The sequence below is a fragment of the Otolemur garnettii genome, unplaced genomic scaffold (assembly GCF_000181295.1).
Source record: "Otolemur garnettii isolate 467f Iridium unplaced genomic scaffold, OtoGar3 scaffold00149, whole genome shotgun sequence".
Classification (NCBI taxonomy): domain Eukaryota; kingdom Metazoa; phylum Chordata; class Mammalia; order Primates; family Galagidae; genus Otolemur; species Otolemur garnettii.
Window position 1 is genome coordinate 3644205 of NW_003852544.1, and position 22895 is coordinate 3667099.

The 22895-nt window shown below is 47.5% G+C and overlaps 1 protein-coding gene across 1 annotated transcript in view; it reads right to left on the bottom strand.

Moving 5' to 3' along the window:
- Nucleotides 1-1541: 1541 nt before the first annotated feature.
- GMDS (GDP-mannose 4,6-dehydratase) overlaps nt 1542-22895 on the bottom strand; it is a 587084-nt gene continuing 565730 nt past the window's right edge. Inside the window, exons 10-11 of the mRNA XM_003799345.3 lie at nt 2256-2324; nt 1542-1994 (exon numbers count right to left, since the gene is read on the bottom strand). Of these exons, the coding sequence (XP_003799393.1) occupies nt 1932-1994; nt 2256-2324 (132 nt within the window). The 3' untranslated portion in view covers nt 1542-1931. The remainder of the gene's footprint in view (nt 1995-2255; nt 2325-22895) is intronic.

The window sequence follows — 22895 nt, forward strand, 5'->3', positions numbered from 1 at the left end:
AAATGGCCTGCGTTGGGGACAGAATTCAGGTCGATTTCCAGACGGTCAGGTCAGAGGATATGGAGTAGATGTCTATCCGTGTGAGATTTGTGGGAGTTATGTGTTTGGGACAGTGGGTTTGTGAGTTGTGTTTGCAAGAATTTGTGACAATGTGTGTGACGGTCTGAGATGGCATGTTTGTGAGTGTATGTGTATTTGTGAGTGGATGTTTGCATTTGAATCCATGTATGACAGTGTGTGATAGTGTTGTATGTGTGTGCACTCATGCCTGCGTGGGTGTGTGCCCACCAACCCGCCCAGTCCTGGCGGCCCAGCCTCCTGGGGACCATGTGTTTTCAATTAGCAGTATCCCGCTTGGGAGGGAGGGAGAAGGCGCTTCTTGGGGCAGCTTCTGAAGAGCGGGTGGGCCGGCTCAGGCTGCCCCAGTTCTGCTCCATGCAAGGAGGCTGAGGCCGCCCCAGGCCAGCCTGCTTTCCAGCGACTGGGGCAGCCACACAAAGAGCCCTCTTTCCTGCGCCAGCCCTTGGAACCTTGGTCCTCCCCCAGATCATAAACCTGCCTGTGAAGACGTTCAGAAATAGTTTACCCACACTCACGCATGTGCAAATGCTGGAATTCCATTTGCTATAAAGTTTTATTTTATTTTGCTTGGAAGGAGAGTGAGGGGGAGAAGAAGAGTCCTGCCCTAATTTGTTCTAGGGTAAAATATTGTATTTTATACAGAGGTGTACACCTGTACACAAATTCTTTTTGCTTGCTGCCTGGGGGGTTGTGCAGGTCTGTATGTACGTATCCCTACCTGTAGCTGTACACTGCTCATAGCTCAGGAGCACATACCTGTGGTCAGTCATACCCAGGCCACCTAAATGATGCACTTTAATGAAACTGGATCTAGTGATCTGAGGCTGTGCCTTAAACCTCATTATTTTAACTTCTAATTAACACTGATGCAGTTCAAGTATGTAGCACAATCACTGGCATATATTATGCACTTAATATACTTAATATAAATTGGTTAAATGAATAAATCGAATTTGATTTAAAAAGTGACCCAGTACTGATGAGAAAGGTAGGAAATAAGCACTGTGTGAGATTCTAGACCACAAGGAAAGGCCTGGGCTTGAGACCTCTGGGTGACCCAGGGGCTTTGGCATGGAATGTCCCAACAATATTTACTTACTTCAAGTTTCTTCTTTAACCCTCCAGTATTTCTCAAGACTTCTGTTGAGATGGTGAGAACCTCTGGGTTCTAAATATAGTCTGAAGAGACCAGAGGGGGTGTTAATGCCTCACTTCTGCTGGAACTGTGTTTCCAAAGTGACTTATTGTCACCGGGAAAGAAATGTCCCAGGCAGAGAATCCTCTGAGCCAGGGCTTAGGCCCTGCAGGGGTCTTGCCAGCAGGGGCTTTCTGAAAAGGCCTGAAGGAACCTACCTCATTCCAGGGCATGGATTTTGGAATTAAGGCCCTTATTGTGATTTTATAACTTGGAGAAAACATCAACACTGGCACTGTTAATTCTAGTTCACAGAAAGGCCATTTTTAATAAGAAAAGAGAAAAACAATTTGAAGGCTTTACAATTTGTTGTCTAACGACATTATTTCAAGTAAAATGAATATGTGATTAAAACCTTGATTTCAATTTCAAGTAAAGTGAATATGTGATTAAAACATCTTGATTTCCCAAAACCATTCAGAAGAGGCTTTGACAAAAACAAAGGGGCCCAGAACCCCGGAGTGTCAGGTCCCGGCTGCTACAAACTTCAGCAGTCCCCGCTCAGGCGGGCTGGGACAATGCATCTGCGGTGGAGGTCACGGGGAACTGGCCAGATCCAAGAGCTCCTCTCCGAATCCCCGCGGCTGCAGCCCCACACCGGCAACTCCACAAGGGGATCCAGGTCGGTGGGTGGCGCCGGGCTCCGCAGACACGCTCAGGCATTGGGGTTGGTCCTCATGAGCTCCACGTCTGCGCTCACCATCTCCCTCACCAGCTCCTGCGACCATAGGCACCGGGTGGGCGTGAGGGAGAGGCTTCTGCCACTCTGTCCTGGTGACATCCCAACCCCAGAGAGCCTCCCTCATCCCACCCGGATTCCTGCACCCCCCCTCCCACCGTTATCCTCCTCCCGTCCCCACTTCCTCTCCTCCCAACCTCTTCTGGGCCTTGGGCACCAAGGGCGCCCCGCTGAGGCCCCGCTGCCCCGGGAGCCCAGAAGTACACCCGGTCTGATCCCTTTTGGGAGGGCCACACTTACATCAAAAGCAACTCGGGGTTTCCAGTTCAGCTTCCGTTTCGCCTTGGTGCAATCTCCCTGCAGAAAGTCCTGGGGGAGAAGAGGAGGAGATGAAGCAGGCTTGGGTCCCGGGAGGCTGGGTCCCATGTGGCAGTGACCCCCACCCGCCCGCCGCTGTCGGCCTGAGAGCTCCATCCGGACGCACAAGGCTCCCTGTTTTCCTCCTTTCCGTCCTTGCTGGCTGTCAGTCGCGTAAATCATGAGAAGGTCGCGCGGGTAAGAAAGCGGGAGTATGGTCGTTCGCTGTACAGGCCAGGGAGGTCCGCGACAGCCAGCCGTCCCTAGATCGCCCCAGACACCTCCTCCCATCCTCCTCCTTCTCCCCACCGCGTCTCAATGACTCCTAATGACTTTTTTTTTTTTTTACATTATGTTGTCAGGGACGCTACTGTGAGAACTGTTTCAAATTACTGCACTTCTCAGGCAAGAAGAGAAGTGAGTAAATCACCGGTGTCCCCTCCTCCCCAGTTGCCCGCTCCCGCCGCAGGGCGGCCGCACCGCCGCCGCAGCCGGGCTCCCTGCCGCCCAACGCGGCCAGCCACACGAGGAGGGTCTCGGAGAGTAGAGGCTCGAGGTCCCGGCAGCGGGGAGCTGTGCTCCTGGCAAGATCCTAACCCGGCGGCGGCTTCAAGCTCTTCCGACCCACGGTAGAGACAGCTAACGCTGCCTCCAGCACACCCACAGGTTCATAAAATGAAACCGGAGTTTCACGCAGCAATACTTTCCCTTAATGTCCATGGGCACTATATTCTGTTCTATTCTATTCTATTGTTCTGTTCTATTTCTTAGATAACGCAGCTCTCGACCCATGCAGCCAACGCTGCTCTTCAGGGAGCCCAGCCCTGTAGCTTCCACAGCTACCGTCCCTTTTAGGGGCTTCCTTCTCCCAGCGTTCCCTGACACCTCCAATGGAGGCTCAGGTTAATTTTCTAATGAACCTCCAAGATCCTAAACAAGATGCTGGGGCTGCCATTTGCTCGATACTCGAGTATCAAGTTCTCATCCCATCCAACAGTACCTTACCAAAATACAAACAAGGAGGCTGGTGATTCTCTGGCTCTGCCTGCCCAGCTGTACCGTACAGGGAGGGGAACAAACTCAGCAGGGCTTTATGGAGAGCTCAAAGGACGCCAAGGACAGTTCATTTCCATGCACTTTGAGAGACTTCCTTGGGAGGAAGACTGGTTGAAGGTGTGGAGAAGGAATCAGTCCACATCTCAGCTCCCACTCACCATTAAAAAGAAATTACAGTTCTCTTAAAGAAACTGATTTAGATAATGATTGAGATGAGAATTTCAAGGTAAGTTGTAAAAAGGAAGGATGGGAAAGGAGGGATGGAGGAAGGGAGGAAGCAAAGAAATGAAGGAAGAAAGGAAGAAAAGGAAGAGAAAGACTTTGAAATCATGTCATTTTTAGAAGTGAGATAAACATTTAGCTTTTCCGTACACAAACATGTTCATCAAATAGTGCATAAGACATGAATCCTCAAAGAAAAAAACAAACAAGAGACGGTGAAGGCAGTATGAAAACGGCCAGTCTTTCAAGGTGCTAAATACTTGATAAAGCTACTCTATGTAAGCTAGATGCAATATAAAGGACAACCTAAAATCAGTTACATCATGTGAAAGTAACAGATAATCAAGCTGCAACTGAAAGGCTTTCTCACTTATTTTCTTCAGACTCTCCTGAAATTTGGCAGGCCTGGGAATTTGTTCTAGCTTCAAGATGGAAAGGCCAGGAGGCAGGGCAGGACCTGCCTGTGCTACGCTTGGTGCTCACCTTCTCTGCAGGGCCTTCCTCACAGGAGCTGTCCACATTCTACCATAGTCTGTACCGCTGCCTTGAAACTGTACCCTAGCACCGTGCATTCAGCCACTCACTCACAATCACCTATCACTACGTTTTCAGAGGCTTTGCATTTCACAGTACACCAAAGTACTGAGTTCCTTCCTAGAGTGTTAATAGTAAAACTAGTTATTTCTGTTGGCCCTGAAAGCCCATATAAAGATTCTTCAGGAAAAGTAGAATACAAAAGTTAGTAATTAACAATTTAACATAGTGCTATGTGGAGGTAGCAGTATAAGTGGAAAAACAAAGTCATTCATTCCTTTCAGCTTTTCCTAAATAAATTTGTATATCCTTCTACAAGACTTCTATTTCACTATAAGCACCACACAAAGATACTCATTCTTTTTCCCCAGAGGAAGCTGTGCAATGTGTAGTCATGAAGCCTGTCTCTTCCCTCCCTCAACCCTATAGCAGCTACATGGCTTAGAGAAACACTGGCTGTAAATCAACCAGCATGGCAGAGGATGCAATTCATGGCTGTGAACTTATAGTTAGCAAAACCCTAAAACCCAGTTTGGCCTCAGATAATCTTGGTAGGCTTGGGAGAGGGAGCTTTGTACTGTAATTATGTTTCCTGTATTTTTCTACAAGTAGCTTATAATATAAAAACAACCAGGAACTGCAATTAAGGAAAAAGAAAAATGGTTTTCAAAAGCGTAGAAACAAGCACTGCTACCAGGCACTGTGAAAGTATTTCATTGAAACCAGAGATGCGCTCAGTTAAACTTCCCAATTTAGTTTTGAGCCGAGCTCCTACACGGCAGTCTAGCAGCTTCCTTTAGCCTTCTGCCAAGGCTCTGTCTCCCTGAAATTTAATTAGACCAAGAGACCTTGGGACGGAAAAGGATAAGGTCCCATCAGAACAAAACAGTGGCTCTTCATGCCAGCTGCTACTGAGCTGCATCTGGACAGGCAACGTGCTTGTGCCCCAGTCAGCTTTTACGGAGAGATTAAGGACATCCCAGCTTGTTTTACATTTAACTGTTCCTGAAGGAATTTCCTACTTCTTCCCATTGTGTCAGTGGCTCATTCTGGGTACAGGGCACACTTGAGGGGTGGTGTGAGGGAGGCCTGCGTGGGAGAGTGCACGCAGCTCTGGAATGAGGGCAAGGATGTGGAATCACTTCTTTAAAAGGCTTCCTCCGGCCTGAAGAAAAATCAGACAGTGACAACTGTACTCTTAGAAGGAAGTCCAGAAGAACTGTGTTCAGACGCGGGACTGTGAGAAGCCGTGGGGAGTGAGAGGGGACACCAGGCCACAGTGTATGTTCTACTTATATTTAACTCTCTTTTAAACTCTTTTGAACATCCACAAACTCCCTCCACTAGGGCATGATCAGATCCCAAAACAAGAGAGAGAAAATGAGCTTATCTATTTTGCTCTTTTCTTCTTTTTTGACAATTCAGTTCCTTTGTTATTTATAGACTGACAGCCATAGTATGACCACAGGGGCAAATGTGGAATTAAAGTGATGATTTTATGTGGAGTTTCCAAAAAGGACTCAGTGCATTGGGTGGTCTGGAGCTTTTCTTAAAAAAAGAGACAATAAAGCTCTGAGAAAAATTTAAAGCATTTCTGTGTGAATATGACATTTCCTGAACTCTGGCTTCTGGTGTCTTCACTGTTTTCATTGCTATTCCTTAGGTGAACTATACGGTTTCAATATGTAATTTATTATTGTCAAATTCAATTAGGTTTAACTGAGCATTTTACAGCAGCAAAACAGCATGAGCACAATGTCTATGTCCAGACACTCCTCCCCCCTTCATATTTCTGACTCGCTGACTGCTGTTTATTCATTTGACCTTCAGGAGTTGTCCCTTAAACTGCATCACCCAGGCATAAACCTTAAAGGCTCAATACTGACGGTCGGAGTTGCAAGCAACAGCGTGGCAGGAGGGCATGCTTTGCTGCAATTTTTTAGGCTTTCCTGGCTTATGTTCTTGTTAGAGTGAACTGATAAAGTGCCAGACCAAATTCTGGAAAAGTCATTAAGCCAGTTCCTGAGCCCACAGTAGTTAACATAAACTCCAGAAAAGGAGAGACCATACCGTGCCTTGATCTTCTAACCAAACTATAGTTTTCTTTCCCCAGCTCTCTTCCATCAAGATGACACCACATCTTTCAGTCCCACTAGTCAGCTTTCTTTCCTCCCCCCAATCTTATTTTGATAATTCATTAACGTGTTAAATCCCTCTGACACCCACACCACATACACACACCACTGTATCCAAAATCATCGTGGGTACTGCTATTAACTAGACTGTACAATTTTTCAAGTTCACAGTCTCATTTCTTTTTCTCCCTTTTTCAGTGAGATTGCTTTGGGAGATTTTTAATATTTAGTTCAAACTATGTGTTGGATACTATGTTTCCTATTTAGGTCTACTTATAAGTTTTGAAAGCACATCTGCTTAGGTGGAGAAACACTGTGAGTGTGAGATCTCTTGGCAGGATGTTGTTAAATTTCCAATGTACATCTTGGAAGAAATCGACTCTTAAGAGCTATGAATAGGAGAAGGTGTATAGATGGGGGTGTTCATAAGGAAAACCAAGACTGATTAAAGCCCCAGTAAAACATCTTCAGGAATGTAAGACATGGAGCTGTGAGTGGCATTCAATATTCATTTCCACCCCTCTAATTTTCTTAGAAAAGCAAAATGGAGGAATAGCTCAGGTTCTAAGAGAATAAAAGAATGCCAATGAATTTGGCTCTTGATCTAACTTTACGCTAATGTTGAATGGTAGAAAAGTTGATTCTTGGGCTAATCCTTCTTTAGTAGAAAGAGCTGCTAAAAAAAAAATACCCAACAACAACTTCAGGAAAAAATTTTAAATTTGTACACAATATACTAGTAAGAGTCAAGAGAGGCAGCTTAGAGTAAGACTGGGAAAAAAACAAAAAAAGAAGTCTGAAAGTTCCCCTACTAAGTCTGTAATATATGGTACGTCTTTCTGGGTGTACTTTAAACTCCTTTATGCTTATGAAATTATCCTGTGGTTTAATGCTTCCCAAAGAGGGAGTGAATGTTAGAGCAGTAAGAAATGTGATGGCGTTAATAACAGCAGTGAATATTTCCCCTCTCTTCCCCTTCACTGCTATATATCAGCACAAATTGAAGCTGAGGCCAGGCCTCTCCTTTAATGACAAGGGGTGATAAAAGACAAGAAGAAAACAGCGGGCAGTCTTGTCTGCTCGGGAAGCGGGACTTGGTGGGACTGTCCATCAGCAGGGGCTGACAGAGTGTCAGGGCTCAAACAATGCCCAGTGCAGCCTCAGGGAAATGAAGCCCATCAGCACTGGCCCAAGGGGCATGCGGAGGCGATGGAGCAGGAAAAAGCCAGCAGGCCCGGCACCAGGGCCCTGTCCTCAGCCATCCACACAGAGGCCTTGTATGACAATGGGCACAGGACAGCCACTGAATATATGCCTGGGCCTAACACCACCACCACCAGGCAGTCCTACTGTTTGTTGCCTCCACTGGTGGCGTCGCATGTGAGCCCCATTAGCATGACTCAGGATGGGCAGTCTTGTCCTTCTGGTGGTGCCTGAGTTGGTCTTCAGGATCCTGGGACTCCCCTCGCTCTCCCGCCACTGATCCCATTTTTCTAGGTGGGAAGTCACTTATTCTCAATTGCCAGAATTTGTCATTTGGGGTCAGCAGCTATTATGAACTACTAGACAAAGCGGGAAAAAAAAAAATCACCTATTCACACATGTGCCCCAGGCTCCAGTGAAGAGGTCCAGCGAGCACAGCAGAACTTTCCTGGGAAGTGCATGAAAACACTATCTTCCTCGCAGGTTTCCTTGTCAATACAGCTTAAGTGTGATGAAAATAAAATTTAAAAGTATTCACTTTGAAAAAAGGCAACTTAGTTAATGGCATTTATAGTGCAGCCTTAATATAAATGCTTCTTTTTCCTTCACTTATATTTTAAAATTATAGTTAGCATAAAAAGGAAAATGTAGTTAGGCAAAAAGAGCTCTATAAGCTACACAGATCTCACAATTATTTAGGGAAGATACTGGAATTAAGTACATTCATTTACTTTTAAACGGAGTTTTAAGATACGCCCTGGAGGAACACCTTTCCAACAGACATGTTTAGGCCATGCAGAGTGAGGGCAGTGTGTTCTCTCCACTGTGGGATTCACCATGTGTGCTCCCTGCAGCACAGAGGCTCATTCCTCCCCCCCAAAGGCAGCCCACAGGTGACCTTGGCCATCCTCTGGTTGCCTAGCCTTGAACTGGGGCAGAGGAGCAGGATGCCCCTGAATGGAGTCCACCCCCAGGAACATGCCTACTGTCTGCCCTGTCAACTCTGAGCGATTTGGGGAGCCACACTGTTCAATGAGGCATTGGTTTGAGCCACCTGAGCAGAAGAAAGCATTTCTTAGAAGCTATGCTGATAGCCAGGCATTGTGGCGGGTGCCTGTAGTCCCAGGTACTTGGGAAGCTGAGGCAAGAGAATTGCTTAAGCCCAAGAGTTGGAGGTTGCTGTTAGCTGCAATGCCACAGCACTCTACTGGGGGTGACATAGTGAGACTCTGTCTCAAAAAAAAAAAAAAAAAGAAGCAGCTATGCTGAGTAGCTTTTGGGGAACTGCCTGCTAACAGGTAGGTGTCTAGTAGGTCGTTTTAAGTGAAATAAGCATATAGGACTTCGGATGTGTCCTCTTGCATCATATGTATTTGCGAGGGGCTTTGTCTCTCTGTACCTGTTGACAATTGCAATCATAGAATTAATTTTTTTCTTAGCTTTATTTTTTGATCCCTGGTGATTATAGTAGCATCAACCCAGGCAAAGCTGGATTAATTACTGTAACTGGAGCCCTCTTAGTTCTGATTATTTCACTGATCTCCATTCTGACCAGCTGATATGGGGGGCAGCTGACTCATAGCTGTAATGCAGGGGCCACTTAATGAAGGGGAGATAAGATTGTTAGTGACCTCAGCATTCCAGGCTTCAAAGCTAGCACCATCTTTGTCGGAAATTACTGGTTGCTGTTAATAACTGGATCTAGGGTGTAAGATTTACCCATACTGGTAGGAGGTGGCACAAACCCTGAGGACAGGAGATAAAACACCGTTAAGTGGACCGATTAGGGACTGTTGTGACACTACTGGCAAGTAGCATTCTGGACACAAGATGCAGGCTGCTTTGCTTCTGCCCTCAAAGCACTTTACAGAACATCAGCTAATTAAACCTCAGCACAAGCACATTCAAGATGCAACTCAAGAGATTTCGTATCTGTTCAGGCGGCCTCTTTCTTAGAGATGAAAGTTCTGTACATTGTCTTGGAGATAGAAGGCAGGCTCTGTCATCTTGCTTATCTTTAGCCTGTGCCTTCTCATCCAGGAAGGCCAACCTAGGCCAGGGGGAATCTGGAATTGCACAAGAGGAAGGTAATTTTCCTTACACTTATCCTTACAGTATGTTAGATACTCTATCCTGCCTCTTAGAAAATGCTCACTCCTGCACCTGGCTTTGAACATTAGTATGAAAGAGTATAGCCTAGATAGGGTATTTTTTTCTATGTGGAGTTTCTCAAATTATATAGTATATTTGGTTCTCCAAGTCAAACAACTATCCATCAATCCCTCTCCACAACTCACATAAAAATGATGTAACTGGGTCATTCAAATGTTTACTATGTGTTCACTCAAATATTCATTCCCTCAGTAACTTTTCTTTTTTTTTTTTTTTTTTTTTTGACAGAGTCTCACTCTGTTACCTGGGTAGAGTGTCATGGCATCATAGCTCATAGCAACTCCAAACTCTTGGACTTCAACAATCCTCTTGCCTCAGTCTGCTGAGTAGCTGGAACTATAGGCACCTGCCACAAAGCCCAGCTAGTTCTTTTTTTTCTTTCTATTTTTAGTAGAGATGGGGTCTCACTCTTGCTCAGGCTGGTCTTGGACTGCTCAGTTCAAAGGATCCTTCTGCTTTGGCCTCCCAGAGTGCTAGGATTATAAGCGTGAGCCTCCATACCTGGCCTTCTTCAGTAACTTCTTAAGAACCTCTAAGACTAACCAGGCAAGTGACTACATCCAAATCCTTGTTTTTTGAACATTTCGCTGGTGACATTTATATTTGAGGAAAAATCGAGACAATTGCTATGACATTTGTTAGTTAAGTTTTTTGAGGAGCATGGAGAAATGACGAGCATTACGATGAATCTTTTGGTTTTCTGTCATTCTATTGTCCTTTAATCTGGCTTCCTGTTATCATGAGAGGAATAGAGTCCAACACCTGAACACATCTTTAGAAATGTTTCAGCCAAATAAAAGTGCTGTAACATTACACTTCATGGATATTGATTTGGGTGGCAAAGAGGTCTCTAAATAATAAAGACTGTATTTTAACACGATGGAATACCAACACACTCCAATGCAGGATGGAGGCCAACACAGAAGAATCCATACTGTATGAAGGATGTAGGTGAGGTTCTAGAACAAGTTTGCTTGTTTTCTCTCCATGGTGAGAGAAATGAGTGAGTTACAGGGCTAGAGCATGAACTGGAAAGGCACACCAAAGAACTTTCTAGGATGATGAAAGGTTCCTTCTATTGACAGGAGTGCAGGTTACATGAATTCATGCATTTCTCAGATCGACCAAACTGCAGTTAACAGCTGTGCGTGTCACTGTATGGAGATTACATCTCAATAAAAAAATTCTTAGATACCACAACCACACAGGGACATCACTGCAGAGACTTGGATTCATAGTGTGGCTCAGCTACTTGGCTGTTTCTTAACTCTTCTGAGCCTCAGATTTTAAATCTGTACAATAGGGAAAACAATTACAATCTTGCAAGATGTGAGAAATCCAGATTACACGTGAAAAGCAGCAGCCCCCTTTCTCCTTCCCCTCACTTAGGCTTTCTGGTGAGGCTGGCTGTTGTTCCTTTTTATTCACTGAGATGTAGGAAAGGCTATTCTCTAATTCCTTGGGGTAGCATCGTGGATGAGGATGTAAGTGGCTACAGGTGGGCCATCTTAGAGTTTTTCGGTAATACTTACGTGCTTCATTCACCCTGCACCCCGATGCAACTTCTCCTATTTTTAGATCATCATTTTATGAATAGCTGTAACCAGAGTATGGAGTGTTTTGTATTCTGCTTTCCCAGGTTATTAATTGAATTTTACACTCTGCTGTTTGTTGCCAGACATTTACTGCTTTAGGCACTGGGGAAGCAACTATGGACCAGACAAGGCCCTGGCTGTCCAGGGAGAGATGCATGAGAATGCACGAGGCTGTGAGTAGACACCTTCTGCTGAAGGGGCCTCTGGGGAAGCCGACTGCAGAGAGGGCCAGCATGGTGGGAAGGGAAGGCCCTCCATGGGGGGACATTGGATCAGAGGTCTGAATGACACACAAGGACCAGTCACATGATGATCTGGGATGAGAGGCTCTCTCGGGACACTGCTCCAGGGAGTGGAGAAGCCACTGTGCCTGGGTGGGAGAGAGAGAGAGAAGTGGGAGAGAAGTGCACCAGGAGGCGGGAGAGGCCCTGCCACTGGGCCCAGGCCTTTGCCAGCAATGAAGTCATGAGACTTCACACAACTGTGGCACAGAGCTTTTGTAGCTCGCGGACTGTGGTGGGAAAGCTGGCAAGCTCAATTTGATGAAGTTCACAGTCTGTTTCTAGCGTCAATTTTTGTAAGTATGGGACTGACTAAAAATTGATAGCTAACTACATGTTCTCAAAAGGTGAGTGAGCCATTATTGCCTTGCCTGCCCAACTCTAGGGCATACGCCCTCTTCCCCATGGAAAATCTGCCATTCTTTGATGTGTTTGGGCCAACTTGCAGGGACTGGGTCTGGGCTACCACATCAGGATGATGCCCAGCTGGTCCTGCAAGATGCAGGGACCCTGAACCAACAGACGCCAGAGGCAGGAGCCTGGTTGTGCCTTGTGGGCCCCCACTGGGGTGTGTGGTGGAAAGGCTGTCCCTCTTCTGGACAAATAAGGATACAACCAGCCACTGACGGTTGCAAAGATAATGTCCCCCTCTATTTCCTCCTGGCTGGAGTGATGCTGCAACACCGAGCTCCTGCAGCTGAGGACCTCCTCTTTCCTTCCCACAAGTCCCAGGAGAATGAGACACAGCACTCACACTTGCTCCAGTTTTTAAAACATTTTAACTACGTGTGTGTGTGTCTCTCTCTGTATATATGTGTCTCTGTGTGTGTGCATACGTGCGTCTCTCTCTGAGTGTGTGAGGGGGTGTCTGTGTCTAGGTCTCTCTCTGGGTTTGTGTTTCTCCCTCTCTCTGTGTGTATCTGTGTCCGTGTAGGTCATGTAAAAGCCCGCTCATCTATAGAAAAAGAACCAGCTGTACTTTAGCCCCCAGCTGTCCTTTACCAGCCTAGTACCTAAAGTGTCCTTTGGGTTTGTTCTGAGCCCCTGCAGGGTTTCAAGCACAGGAGCACATGCTGCAGTGACGTCCTCAGAGACAGCAGTGAATGCGGCTCAGATTAGAGAGAGGGGGCAGGAGCAGGACAGGAGACAGGCTAAGAGACCGTGGCCACCAATTTGGGACAGGGATAGCATGGATGAGTGGTGAGATGCGGATGTGGCATGGGCAGGGGTGGGCGAGCTTAGGACTGATTCTAGAGGGAAAGCCGAAAAGGACTTGCTGAAGGGGTGGATGCAGGGTGTGGGAAGAGGATTCACAGACAACTCCTAGGGTTTTGGCTTGAATGAGAGCCTTTTATTGCTTTCAAAGGCATTATATGAATTTCCAATGCGACCAGCAAAGTTCTACCAGCAAAGTCAGAGCGTGCTTCTCCCCACAACCTTGCCACCATTACATGTTACTTCCTTTTAAAAGAAACCTCTCATTTTCATAATTATAAAATAAAATTCTTTCAAAAGATTACTTTGGGAAAATTACCTACAGTCTCTCCTATCATCTCATGGAATGTACTTTCTTGTTTTGTATTTTGATCTGATGCCAAAGCCTCTCAGCTGAACTCTGAGAAAAGAGCTCCATTTCCACATGTCCTGGCTACACACATGTGAAAGAAAGGCTGACAGCAGACGGCTCCAGCTGTGCCTCGGGACAGGCGAGGCAAGGGTTAAGTCAAGCTGTGTCCACTGCGCCCCACCAACACGGCCACTTTCATCCTCTGCCTGCAGTAGGAGGAAGTCCGAGAGGTGGCCTTTCACATGACATCATAAAAGCCTGATTTATCGCCAGTCACCAAACATCTAGAAAATCATAACATCCTTTCAGGAAAATGCAGTGGAAAATAATCAGGTAGACTTTGATGAAAGCTCTGGTGGGGACCCAAGTGTGATACTCTGCACAGTAACTCTTGGCAGGTGCTTTGTTTGCTCTCAGAGCCGTCCTTGCTGACAAGGCCGAGTGGCTGAACTGTGCGGCAGCCCACGACAGAGCGTGGCTTGTATGTCCACAGATAAAATGAGGGTTTTGTTCATATTCTGCCAGCTCGCCCAAAATAGCACTTCAGTGTATGTGAAGACACTTTAGAAATGATAACTCTACCCCAATATGAGAAAGTACTGCTTACAAAGATAAACAAATCATACCCCACAACTGACCACGGAGCCAGGCCATGCCATAGCACCCCTTAACTGCACCTGCAATTTGCTTAGCTCTGCCCTTAGCTGCAGCTATCTTTAGGACACTCTTCTCCAGTGAGAACTTTCCTCATATGTAGTGTGTAATGTGTAATGTGCCACCGTGACAGAGGGGGCTAAAAGATAACAGAGACACCCCAAAACATCAGCGGAAGTAAGGGGCATGAGGAGCTCCTCATGCCACAAGCAATCCATCCCAGGGGAATCAGGAAACGCTGTATCTCTCTGTTGCTTCTCTTGCTCAGTTACTGGATAAAACTACCAACCAGGATCCTCTGCTTTGATGTGAACAAAGTATTCTTCAAATAAACACAGGAAAGAGAGACAAGGGTGGCCTAGAGCCTCAGACAATTCTAGAATTCTGGCCATATTAATTGCACAAAAGCCTGTTGTCATCAAAGGTATCTTTGCAAAGTAATGCTCACTCTGAAGGTCTTAGGATTCTTTTTTTTTTTTTAATGAGACAGAGTTTCAAGCTGTCACCTTGGGTAGAGTGCTGTGGCATCACATGCACAGCAACCTCAAACTCTTGGGCTTAAGTGTTTCTCTTGCCTTAGCCTCCCAAGTAGCTCGGACTAAAGTCGCCCACCACAACGCCTGGCTATTCTTTTTTTGTTATTGTTGCAGTTGCATTGTTGTTTTAGCTGGCCTGGGCCAGGTTCAAATCCACAGCCTCGGTGTATGTGGCTGACGCCCTAACCACTGAGCTATGGATGCTACCCAGGTCTTAGGATTCTTGAGTTGGGAGAGAAAGACATTATAATGGTTGAGGCAGGGTTGACAAAAGGCTAAATCTGGGTTTCAAGTTTGGCAAAAACGAATAGACTCAGTTCAAAGTTACTTTCACTTTGGTCTACTGCTACCCCAACACAGGTGTAGCACGAAGACAATTTACAGGATCAAGGACTTAGGCGAGTAGACACAGTTGCTGACACTACTCTGGCTCTATGAAGCTTCTGGGAAGATTGGTGCCACTGTAGCCCCATGGAGGGAGGAGCTCTCAGACTGGGGAGCTCAGCCCCTGGCCTGACACCAGCAGCCTAGGAGAAAGGTACGCACTGCACAAGGCAGCCTTTACCAACCCCATCACCTTCTGGCCAGTTTGGTTTCTTAACTGTGACACGGGGCCCTAGAAGGTCTGCCCTGCTTTGTCTTCTTGAGGTTCTGTACAGAGAGGGGGAATGACATGGAAGGTGGCAGGGAGGGAGGTAAGACCCAGGCCCAGCACTTCCGCATGAGACTTTGAGCTCACCTCACCTGCACGTGAGGGAATGCTGGGGACTAGGAGAATTTGAGGGCCCTTCCCCAACTCACTGCTCGCCATTCTGCTAGGCTTGCTGGTGCTTATGCAGTGTTCTGGAGCTTCTCCTACACTTCGGGGACCCCGCACCAAGTCTCCTCAGGCTTTTCCTGTGCCTTTGGGATCCTGCCATGTGTCACCTAGCCTACTGTCAGTCATCATTCCATGGTGGCTATGGCAGTAAAGCAGCAGGATGAAGGCTCTGTTCCCGTTGGTCTTGGTCTAGCTTGTTCTCAGCTCTGAGCCTGAGTCAAGCTGGACAGCCAGGGGAGCTGGGTGACTCAGCAGGCAATCAGGTGGCAGAGGGTGGCTGAGAGGTCTCTCCCACCAGGGCTCCCTGAGCCTCTGCTCCATAAGGCCTTTGCAGGTGTCTAACTCTAGCCCCCCAGCAGGGCATGAGCTTCCCGGCTGGCTCTACACAGACGACAGACAATGCACAGGTGGTACGGAGGCAGGTGGCCCAGAGGGTGGGGTCTGAGTTTGGTACTGGTGGGCTGAACATGTTCCTGAGGGAACTACAGCTTCAAACTCTACCCCATGAACACCCAAACTCTACCCCACTGGACTTCTGGCACCTGTTACCTATGACAAGTCAGGCTCTCTGAGTGCTTATGCTATCTCATGGCTGTACAGTGGACACTTAGGGCACCTCATTGCCCTGGGTGAAACATGTCACTGAGGCACCTGCATAATAAATACATACCAGCAAAGGGGGTCAGCAAATTCCCCACTGATACAAATCCTAACCAAGTTTCCTTCTGCTGTGGGCCAGTGAGACCCCTCCCTCCACACCTACTGGCTGATTAGGATGAGTTTTTTATTGGCGTAGTGGGAGGTGAGAACTGGGGTCCTTTAGAGCTAGCAATAACATCTATTTATCTGGGAGCCGGATTCAAACCCAGGCTTGTCTGACTTCACAGACTAGGCAAAGACTAGCTTACTAGCCCATCAGGCTGGACTGCCTTCCTCAGGGACCTTCTCTCTCTGCTTCAGTGGGTGCCAGCTGAGAACTATGGGGTACAAAGCCATGTATCCACCACCAAGTAGGCACTCCTGATGAGGATGAAGTGTATACCCTGGGGAAGAAGAACTTGTGAAAGACAGATGAGGTCCAGAAACACTAAAGCTATAGGCTGGGCAACTTGAGTAGACTAGACTGGTGAGAGGGAGTGTGCCTGTCAAGAGATAACTGACTGAAATATCACTGGGCTTTTTCATGTTAAAGCCACACCCTGGGAAAAGCTGACTGAGGCCTTGGATTTTAGAGCAAAAAAAAAAAAGTCATTGTTTTGTCCCAGCTGGAGATGAACCATTTACAGAGGGAAGCTTGGCTAAAGAGAGAGCATCTTTGATTTTGTTAATATGATGAATGCAGTTTTCTCAAAAACAATTATTGACTTCTCAAGTGCCATTTTTGGAATGGTCACGATTCAAGATTTTATAGTTATGAGTAGCTAAAACACAAACCAGTGGGCCATTTGCCCGTGGAAGGATTCTTTTCTATGCCCCTTAATACAAGAAGGCCATAGACTCCCAGGGGACTTCCTCTGGCAGAAATGGGCTTTGGGGAGGATTCTTCAAGAATCTGCTGCTTTCTAGGATGGAAAGAAGTACTAAGAGCTGCCTGCCATGGGAACTCTGGGTGTTGGAAAACGTCCAAGGGTCCTTGCTTGGTATCTAGCCCCTTTTCTATGAAAAGAGTTCAATTTACAGAGTTAAAAGGAACTGCCTGGGTCTTATTTATGATACCACCATGACTACTACTAACAGACACGCAAATATTCCTTAGGGTATGATCATTTCAGTTCTCATGGTCTGAAGAGTGACCACATTATCAGACTAGACCTGGATGTAAGTAGAGCAAGTCTGGAGAACATGAAGTTATCTGAAGACTTTATCCAAATCTACCTAGTCCATGAGTTTGGATAGTGAGAGCTCATAAAGAAAGAAATACCTCAAATTATCACCACTGGAATAACAGCAATAATGAGAGTGGTAGTTACCACAATAACAACAGCCTTTACTTTGTTTTTTTTCTTTCTTTTTTTTTTTTTTTTTTAATTTTTTGGCCGGGGCTAGGTTTGAACCTGACTCCTTCAGCATATGGGGCTGGCACCCTACTCCTTTGAGCCACAGATGCCACCTAGCACTTTACTTTGTAAAAAGAACCTTTGGACCTATGCCTCATTCAATCCTGGTAACATTCACTTATTCATGCTCTCAGTAGCCATTAACACCTGGCTCCACGAAGGTCAAGGGAAGTGGTAGAGACTGACACACAGAGGGTGATCTCTGGCACATGCACAAACCTAGGGCGAGTGACAAAGAACAGGCTAGCAGAGAAGGAGGTGCCTATGGGTATAAAGAGAGGCCTGAGCCTGGGAGGCCCTGGGTGGGAGAAGAGTGAGCTCTGTGGAGCCCACAGCAGTGGTGAGTATGCCATAGAAGCATTGGCAGAAATCAGTACCGAATGGCTATCTAGCATTTTCCCATAGAGAAACTTGCTAGGATTAGGGTACCTTCATAATGGGATACAGGAAGGGCTCACAGCCCCAGGGAGGCCAGGGGGATCAGGAAACCCTTTACAGAGTAGACATTCCTTGAGTTGGGCTGGGGGGAATGAGCACAGGGTAGGAAGGCAGAGTGGAGGGCAAGGCAGTCCCAATATAGACAAGTGTTCAAGGGCATGAACTATTAGAGAACCTCCCAAGAAAGGCAGTGTTTGGTAGGGCAGAGGAAAAGACTGGAGCCCTTTCTCTTGAGGTGCAGAGGGGTTATCACCAGCTCAGCAGGAACCTGGGAGTCACTGACATTCAAGCTGAATCCTAGATCTACCACTTCCTTTCTGAGTGTCTTGAATCTCACTAGGCCTCAGTTTCACCATTTAAAAACCTGTGGAATTGTACCTACCCCTGATGAAAGTCGGCAATAATGTAAGTGCTTGATGTTGTGTAGATGCCTAATAAATACTGTGTAGCAGCTACTGGCCATGTACTCAGTGACAGCTTAGACTGACCCCTGGATGGACACTGGAGTCCTTGGCACTAGTTCTGCAACTCAGTCTATGGCTGAGGTTCCCAGGATCACCCTTTGATTCTAGTGATCAGCCCCCTTTCCTCATTTAGCTGGTTTCCCATAGCCTGGATATTCTTCTTTCTCCTCTTCATCTATGTAGACTGTGCTCTTATGAGAGCACCTGTATTTACGATGGCAGAGACCTAAGCTGACATTATAGAGCCCCCCCACATGAGGTAAGTCTCAGCATCCTCATAGGTGCCACACCTGCAGGCATGGTAAGCACCTGCACTCTCCCCATGTGTCTCTCCTGCAGTTGGCCCTCTCCCCAGCCTCTGCGGAGTTGCTCCCTGCAGCTCACCCTGTGATGTGCCCATGGTATGCATCAGATGTGGCTGTGCCTTCTGTGACTATTGTGAAGATAACATATCACTATGAACTGCAGGGTGGGCTGCCTCAGGATGTAGTGTCAGGCCACATGGAATATGCCTCTGCATCTCCACGGCAGGTTTCCAGGACTGCTGACACAGCAGGTGATGAGACAGCCAGGTGGCTACACTCCACTGTGGGAGTCCTGGCCACAAACAAACAAAGCAGGAGTGGGCAGGAGGGGAGGGGGAAACCAGGGAGCTACAAAGGCCAGAATGGAAAGGACACAGGGCGTAATTCATTCTACTGGGGACAGGAACGCCGACCAGGCAGTGGAATCCTGACTGACAGCTGAGGGAACCCTAGGGAAGTCCCAGGTGCCTGGGGGCAAGCCTGGGCTGGGCCCCTTAGGAGCTATCCCACTTAGAAACCCGGGAGGTTGGCGTGAGGGAAGTTGTTACAGGTGGTGGCAACTCCAAGATGTGATAATGATTTCTGATTTTGCCAAGAAAGATTCCCCAGATAAATTTCTCCTTCTGGGTGCTCCTCAGACCTGTTGCCTGTAGGTGGTTCTTAGGTGCTCCTTAGGGCCACCCAAACACAGGCAATGGGATAGGACTCATTTTGAGACATCCTGGGACAGCCTGTCTCTGTCAGGAATTCAAAGGCCCAGAAGACCTAAGAGGAAACTACGGGGCTCACTTGGGTCCTTGTCCGTTCCTGTGCACTGGACTTCCTCAGGAACAATCCATGTCACTGCCACCATGCTAGCAAATGTAAATGGAGAACTATGCTCTGCCAGTTAACGGTACACAGAAAGTGCTGTGCGGAGACACTCCTGGGTCACGGGATGGAGGAGGTCTTTGGGGAGAAAAGACTTATCTTCTTCCTGTCAAAGGAGGGGGATGCCTTTGTGGAAGGTCAGGGTGCCTTGCAGCTCAGCCAATGCCTGTCTGACCCCTGTGTGTGGCAGAACCTAAAGGGCCACTCTGATCTTCATCAGGTGACTCCGTGCTCAGCACAGGGGAGGGCCACACTAGCAGCGGGCACAGAGGCAGATGAGTGGCAGATCACCGGCTTGGAGCATCTTCTCCAGCAGCCGACTGCTGACAGCTCCCTTCTCCTGGGCGATTCCCCCTCTTTCCCACCCCTCTTCTCTCACTGCTTTCCTTCTGCAGGATTCAATTAATTTAAAGGAAAAGTTTGTGGTCACTTTCTGTTGAATAATTTGTCTGTCCTGAGGGCACCCCTTCCCTTTCTTTGGCCTACCTTCGTGAAAGGGTAAGTGAAATACTCCCATGGCTGGGCACATGTCTTTTACATTGGAAAGTTCCTCAAGGCCAAAGGCAGGCCCAATTTCCCGCCTCCTTTGGGGTCCCAATCCTTCCTTACAGTCCCCATAGCTCAGAGAGTGCCTGGCAGAGCTCTCCTTTTCCTCCTGCTCTCCTCACTTGGAATCATGGTCTTTGGATATCGGTGGACAGCAGCAAGCTGCTGATATCTGGGAGGTTTCCGTCTTTAAACCTTCTCCAAATGTATCCGTTCTTTAGCTGTCACTGGTTTGCCTGAAAATTTTGGTTTTGTTGAGCAGAAAATAAATTCCTCCTTCAAAATCCACCCTTCTCATGAGGTGAAACTCAATCTGGCCTTTGTCCTCTTGGCTGGAGAATGGGTTTTCATGCTGACCATCCTCTTGAGCTATAAATGGAGTGTGTCTTCATGAATAAACAGAGACATGGGGAGTATTTGACTTCATAAAACCTGCCTTCACAATCAGTTTCTAGTATCTTGGTGAATGGCGAAGATGGTCAGTTGTTCTGGTCTATCCAGGCAGGTTTATCCCTCAAGAGTCAGACAAGAAGTCAGCAGCACCCAGGATGGGGCTCAGGCCTCTGCTCCTGACAGCCGGGCCGGGCCTCATGTGAGCCCCCTCACTGTACTCCACACGTGGTCACTTTTCTCACTGAATTTTTCCTTACTTTCCTGTCACTTAGTTTTTTTTCCTGCTTTGAACTATTTCTTCACAGGGACTCCTTGGGGGATATGAAGCACCCCCTGGCCCTTGTGGGGTGAGACACAGCTGTGTCACAGGGCCTATCTGGAGAGCTGGCTGACACTTTCCTTTAGTTCCTCCCCTCAGTCTCCGGAGAGAGACTGGTGATTCTCAGCACATCTTGTGGGGTTTGTGAAATGGGGCTCCTCAGCCAGGTGGGATGAATCACTGGCTGCGGTGAGCCCTTGGAAAGAGCACCCTAGGGGTGCAGCTCAGTGCTAGTGTATCTGACTGCAGAAAGAATGCCCTAGAATCGCTTCCTCAGACCGCACGCATTTTGAGGGGAGACATGACATGGTGCCTGCTGTGTTTGCTCCTGACTCTTCTCCTGCTCTCCAAGTGCAAGGCTCTGTCCTTGCTGTTTTGGCTCCGCTGTCTGCCTGCTCTCTCCAGGCGGGCCTGTTCCTGACCATGACTTCAGCCATCACCGCTATCCCCATCTTCAGCCTTGCTGGCTCGACAGCTGCAGTGTAGGCCCTGGGAATCCCAGCGTCTGAGTGTGGCCTGTGGTAAGTCTCTCCACACACCAGCCTACTCCCCTCTATCTTATCCTCTGCCTTTCCTGGGGGACTTTCTGATAATCTGTGATCATTTTGTCCTGCCTTCTGCCTCCCTAGAATGCCAGGTCCGTGGGGGCTAGTGCCGTCTGTCATATGGAAGTCCATCTTCTGCACGTGGCAGTGAGCCTGGCCTGCAGCAGACACTCAGCCAACATTTGCTGAGTGGATGATGGGTATTTCAAACATCCGTCACCTAGATACACCGGTCCCCTTTCCTACTGCATTGTTGCATTCTCCTTACCCCTATCCTGTCACTGAGGTTAAAACCTTGGTCACCATTAGTGCCTTCTTCTCCATTTTGTCAACTTCGTATCTTTTGCACTCAGGCTGTCCCTTCATCTCCTCCACAATGGCAAGGCCCATGTCCTCTGCTCATGTGTTCTTGGACCATGGCAGCATCCTCCTTCACAGACTGGCTCTCCCCTCTTCAGGGTCCCTATTCTTCCTGGGACTGTGCCCATTCCTCGTGGGGCTCTTCTGTGATATTCCCCTATCAGGAACCTTAATTACCCCAAATTACTTGCCAAATATAAGCCAGACTCTCACCCTGACTTTCTGTATCTTTGACAATCTGATCCTAACCCACATTTCCAGGTTTATTCCTCATTTCTTCCTAACCATGTCCTGTATTCAGGACCAAACATAGGATGAGGACTCGCCACCTTTGCATACTTAGAAACTCATTAAGGAAGCATTCATCAAATGCCTGTTACTTCCCAGGTCCTGGATACTAGACATACCCAGCTAAATGTGGAAGGGTGGTGGGACAGAAGGTTAGATCAACACCAGGTCAGAGGGAGTCAGTCAGTCTCAGTTAGTCTCTCTCCAGGAAGCACCTTGATAGGCCCCATAGGCATGGGGACTTTGGCCTGGCTGGGTGGCAGTCAAGGAGGAAAGGGCTGGGCTACTTTGCACACAGGTGACAATAGCTGGTCAGGGCTGCTGAGCAGGTACAGTGGGAGAGGAGTGAAGCCCCCTGCAGGGGTACCAGTGTTCTGCAGGAAATGATGACCAGGGACCTTCAAGAATGGCCCTGTCTATCAAGTGGCTCTAAAGTGGTTTGTTAGCCAAGATGTTTACCAAACCTTTCCAATTACAGAACATCTTATTTGTTCTCCCTTGTGTAACATGAAAAGCTGCAGGACATCCAGGGCACAGGCTGGGGCTCCTGGTGTAGCCAGGTACTTCTCAGGGGCATGGGACAGACATAGTATTTTCCACTGTATGTGGGACAGGAATTCAAGCATCTTTTTTTTCCTATAAATTTTAAAACAGCATCTCCAGCAGGCTGAAGGGTCTAGAAGCATCCATGTGACTGACACTTTGGTTATTGAAATAAGCCACAGAGGTAACAGCTCTAATAACACACGCAGTGGTAGGGGACACAAGTACATCACTGTGGCCTAGTGTGGCCAGACACTGATGGGGCAGTAATGAGGTATGGTGGTGCTGGTCCCCCTCTCACATGGGGCAGGCAACACTCTGCAGAGGAGGGGTGTCTAGCCTGAGTCCTAAAGAGTCATGGAAACTTCTCAGGCCAGGGTGGGGAAGGACAAGCCATCCCTTCTTCTTCTTCTTCTTTTTTTTTTTTTTTGAGACAGAGTCTTAAGTTGTTGCCCTGGGTAGACTGCCATGGTGTCCTAGCTCACAGTAACCTCTGACTTGGGCTCAAGTGATCTTCTTGCCTCCGTTTTTCTATTTTTAGTAGAGACAGGGTCTCGCTTTTGCTCAGGCTGGTCTCAAACTCGTGAGCTTAAGCAATCCACTTGCCTCAGCCTCCCAGAGTGGCAGGATTACAGGTGTGAGCCACCATGCTTGGCTGCCATCCCTTCTTGGACCACCCT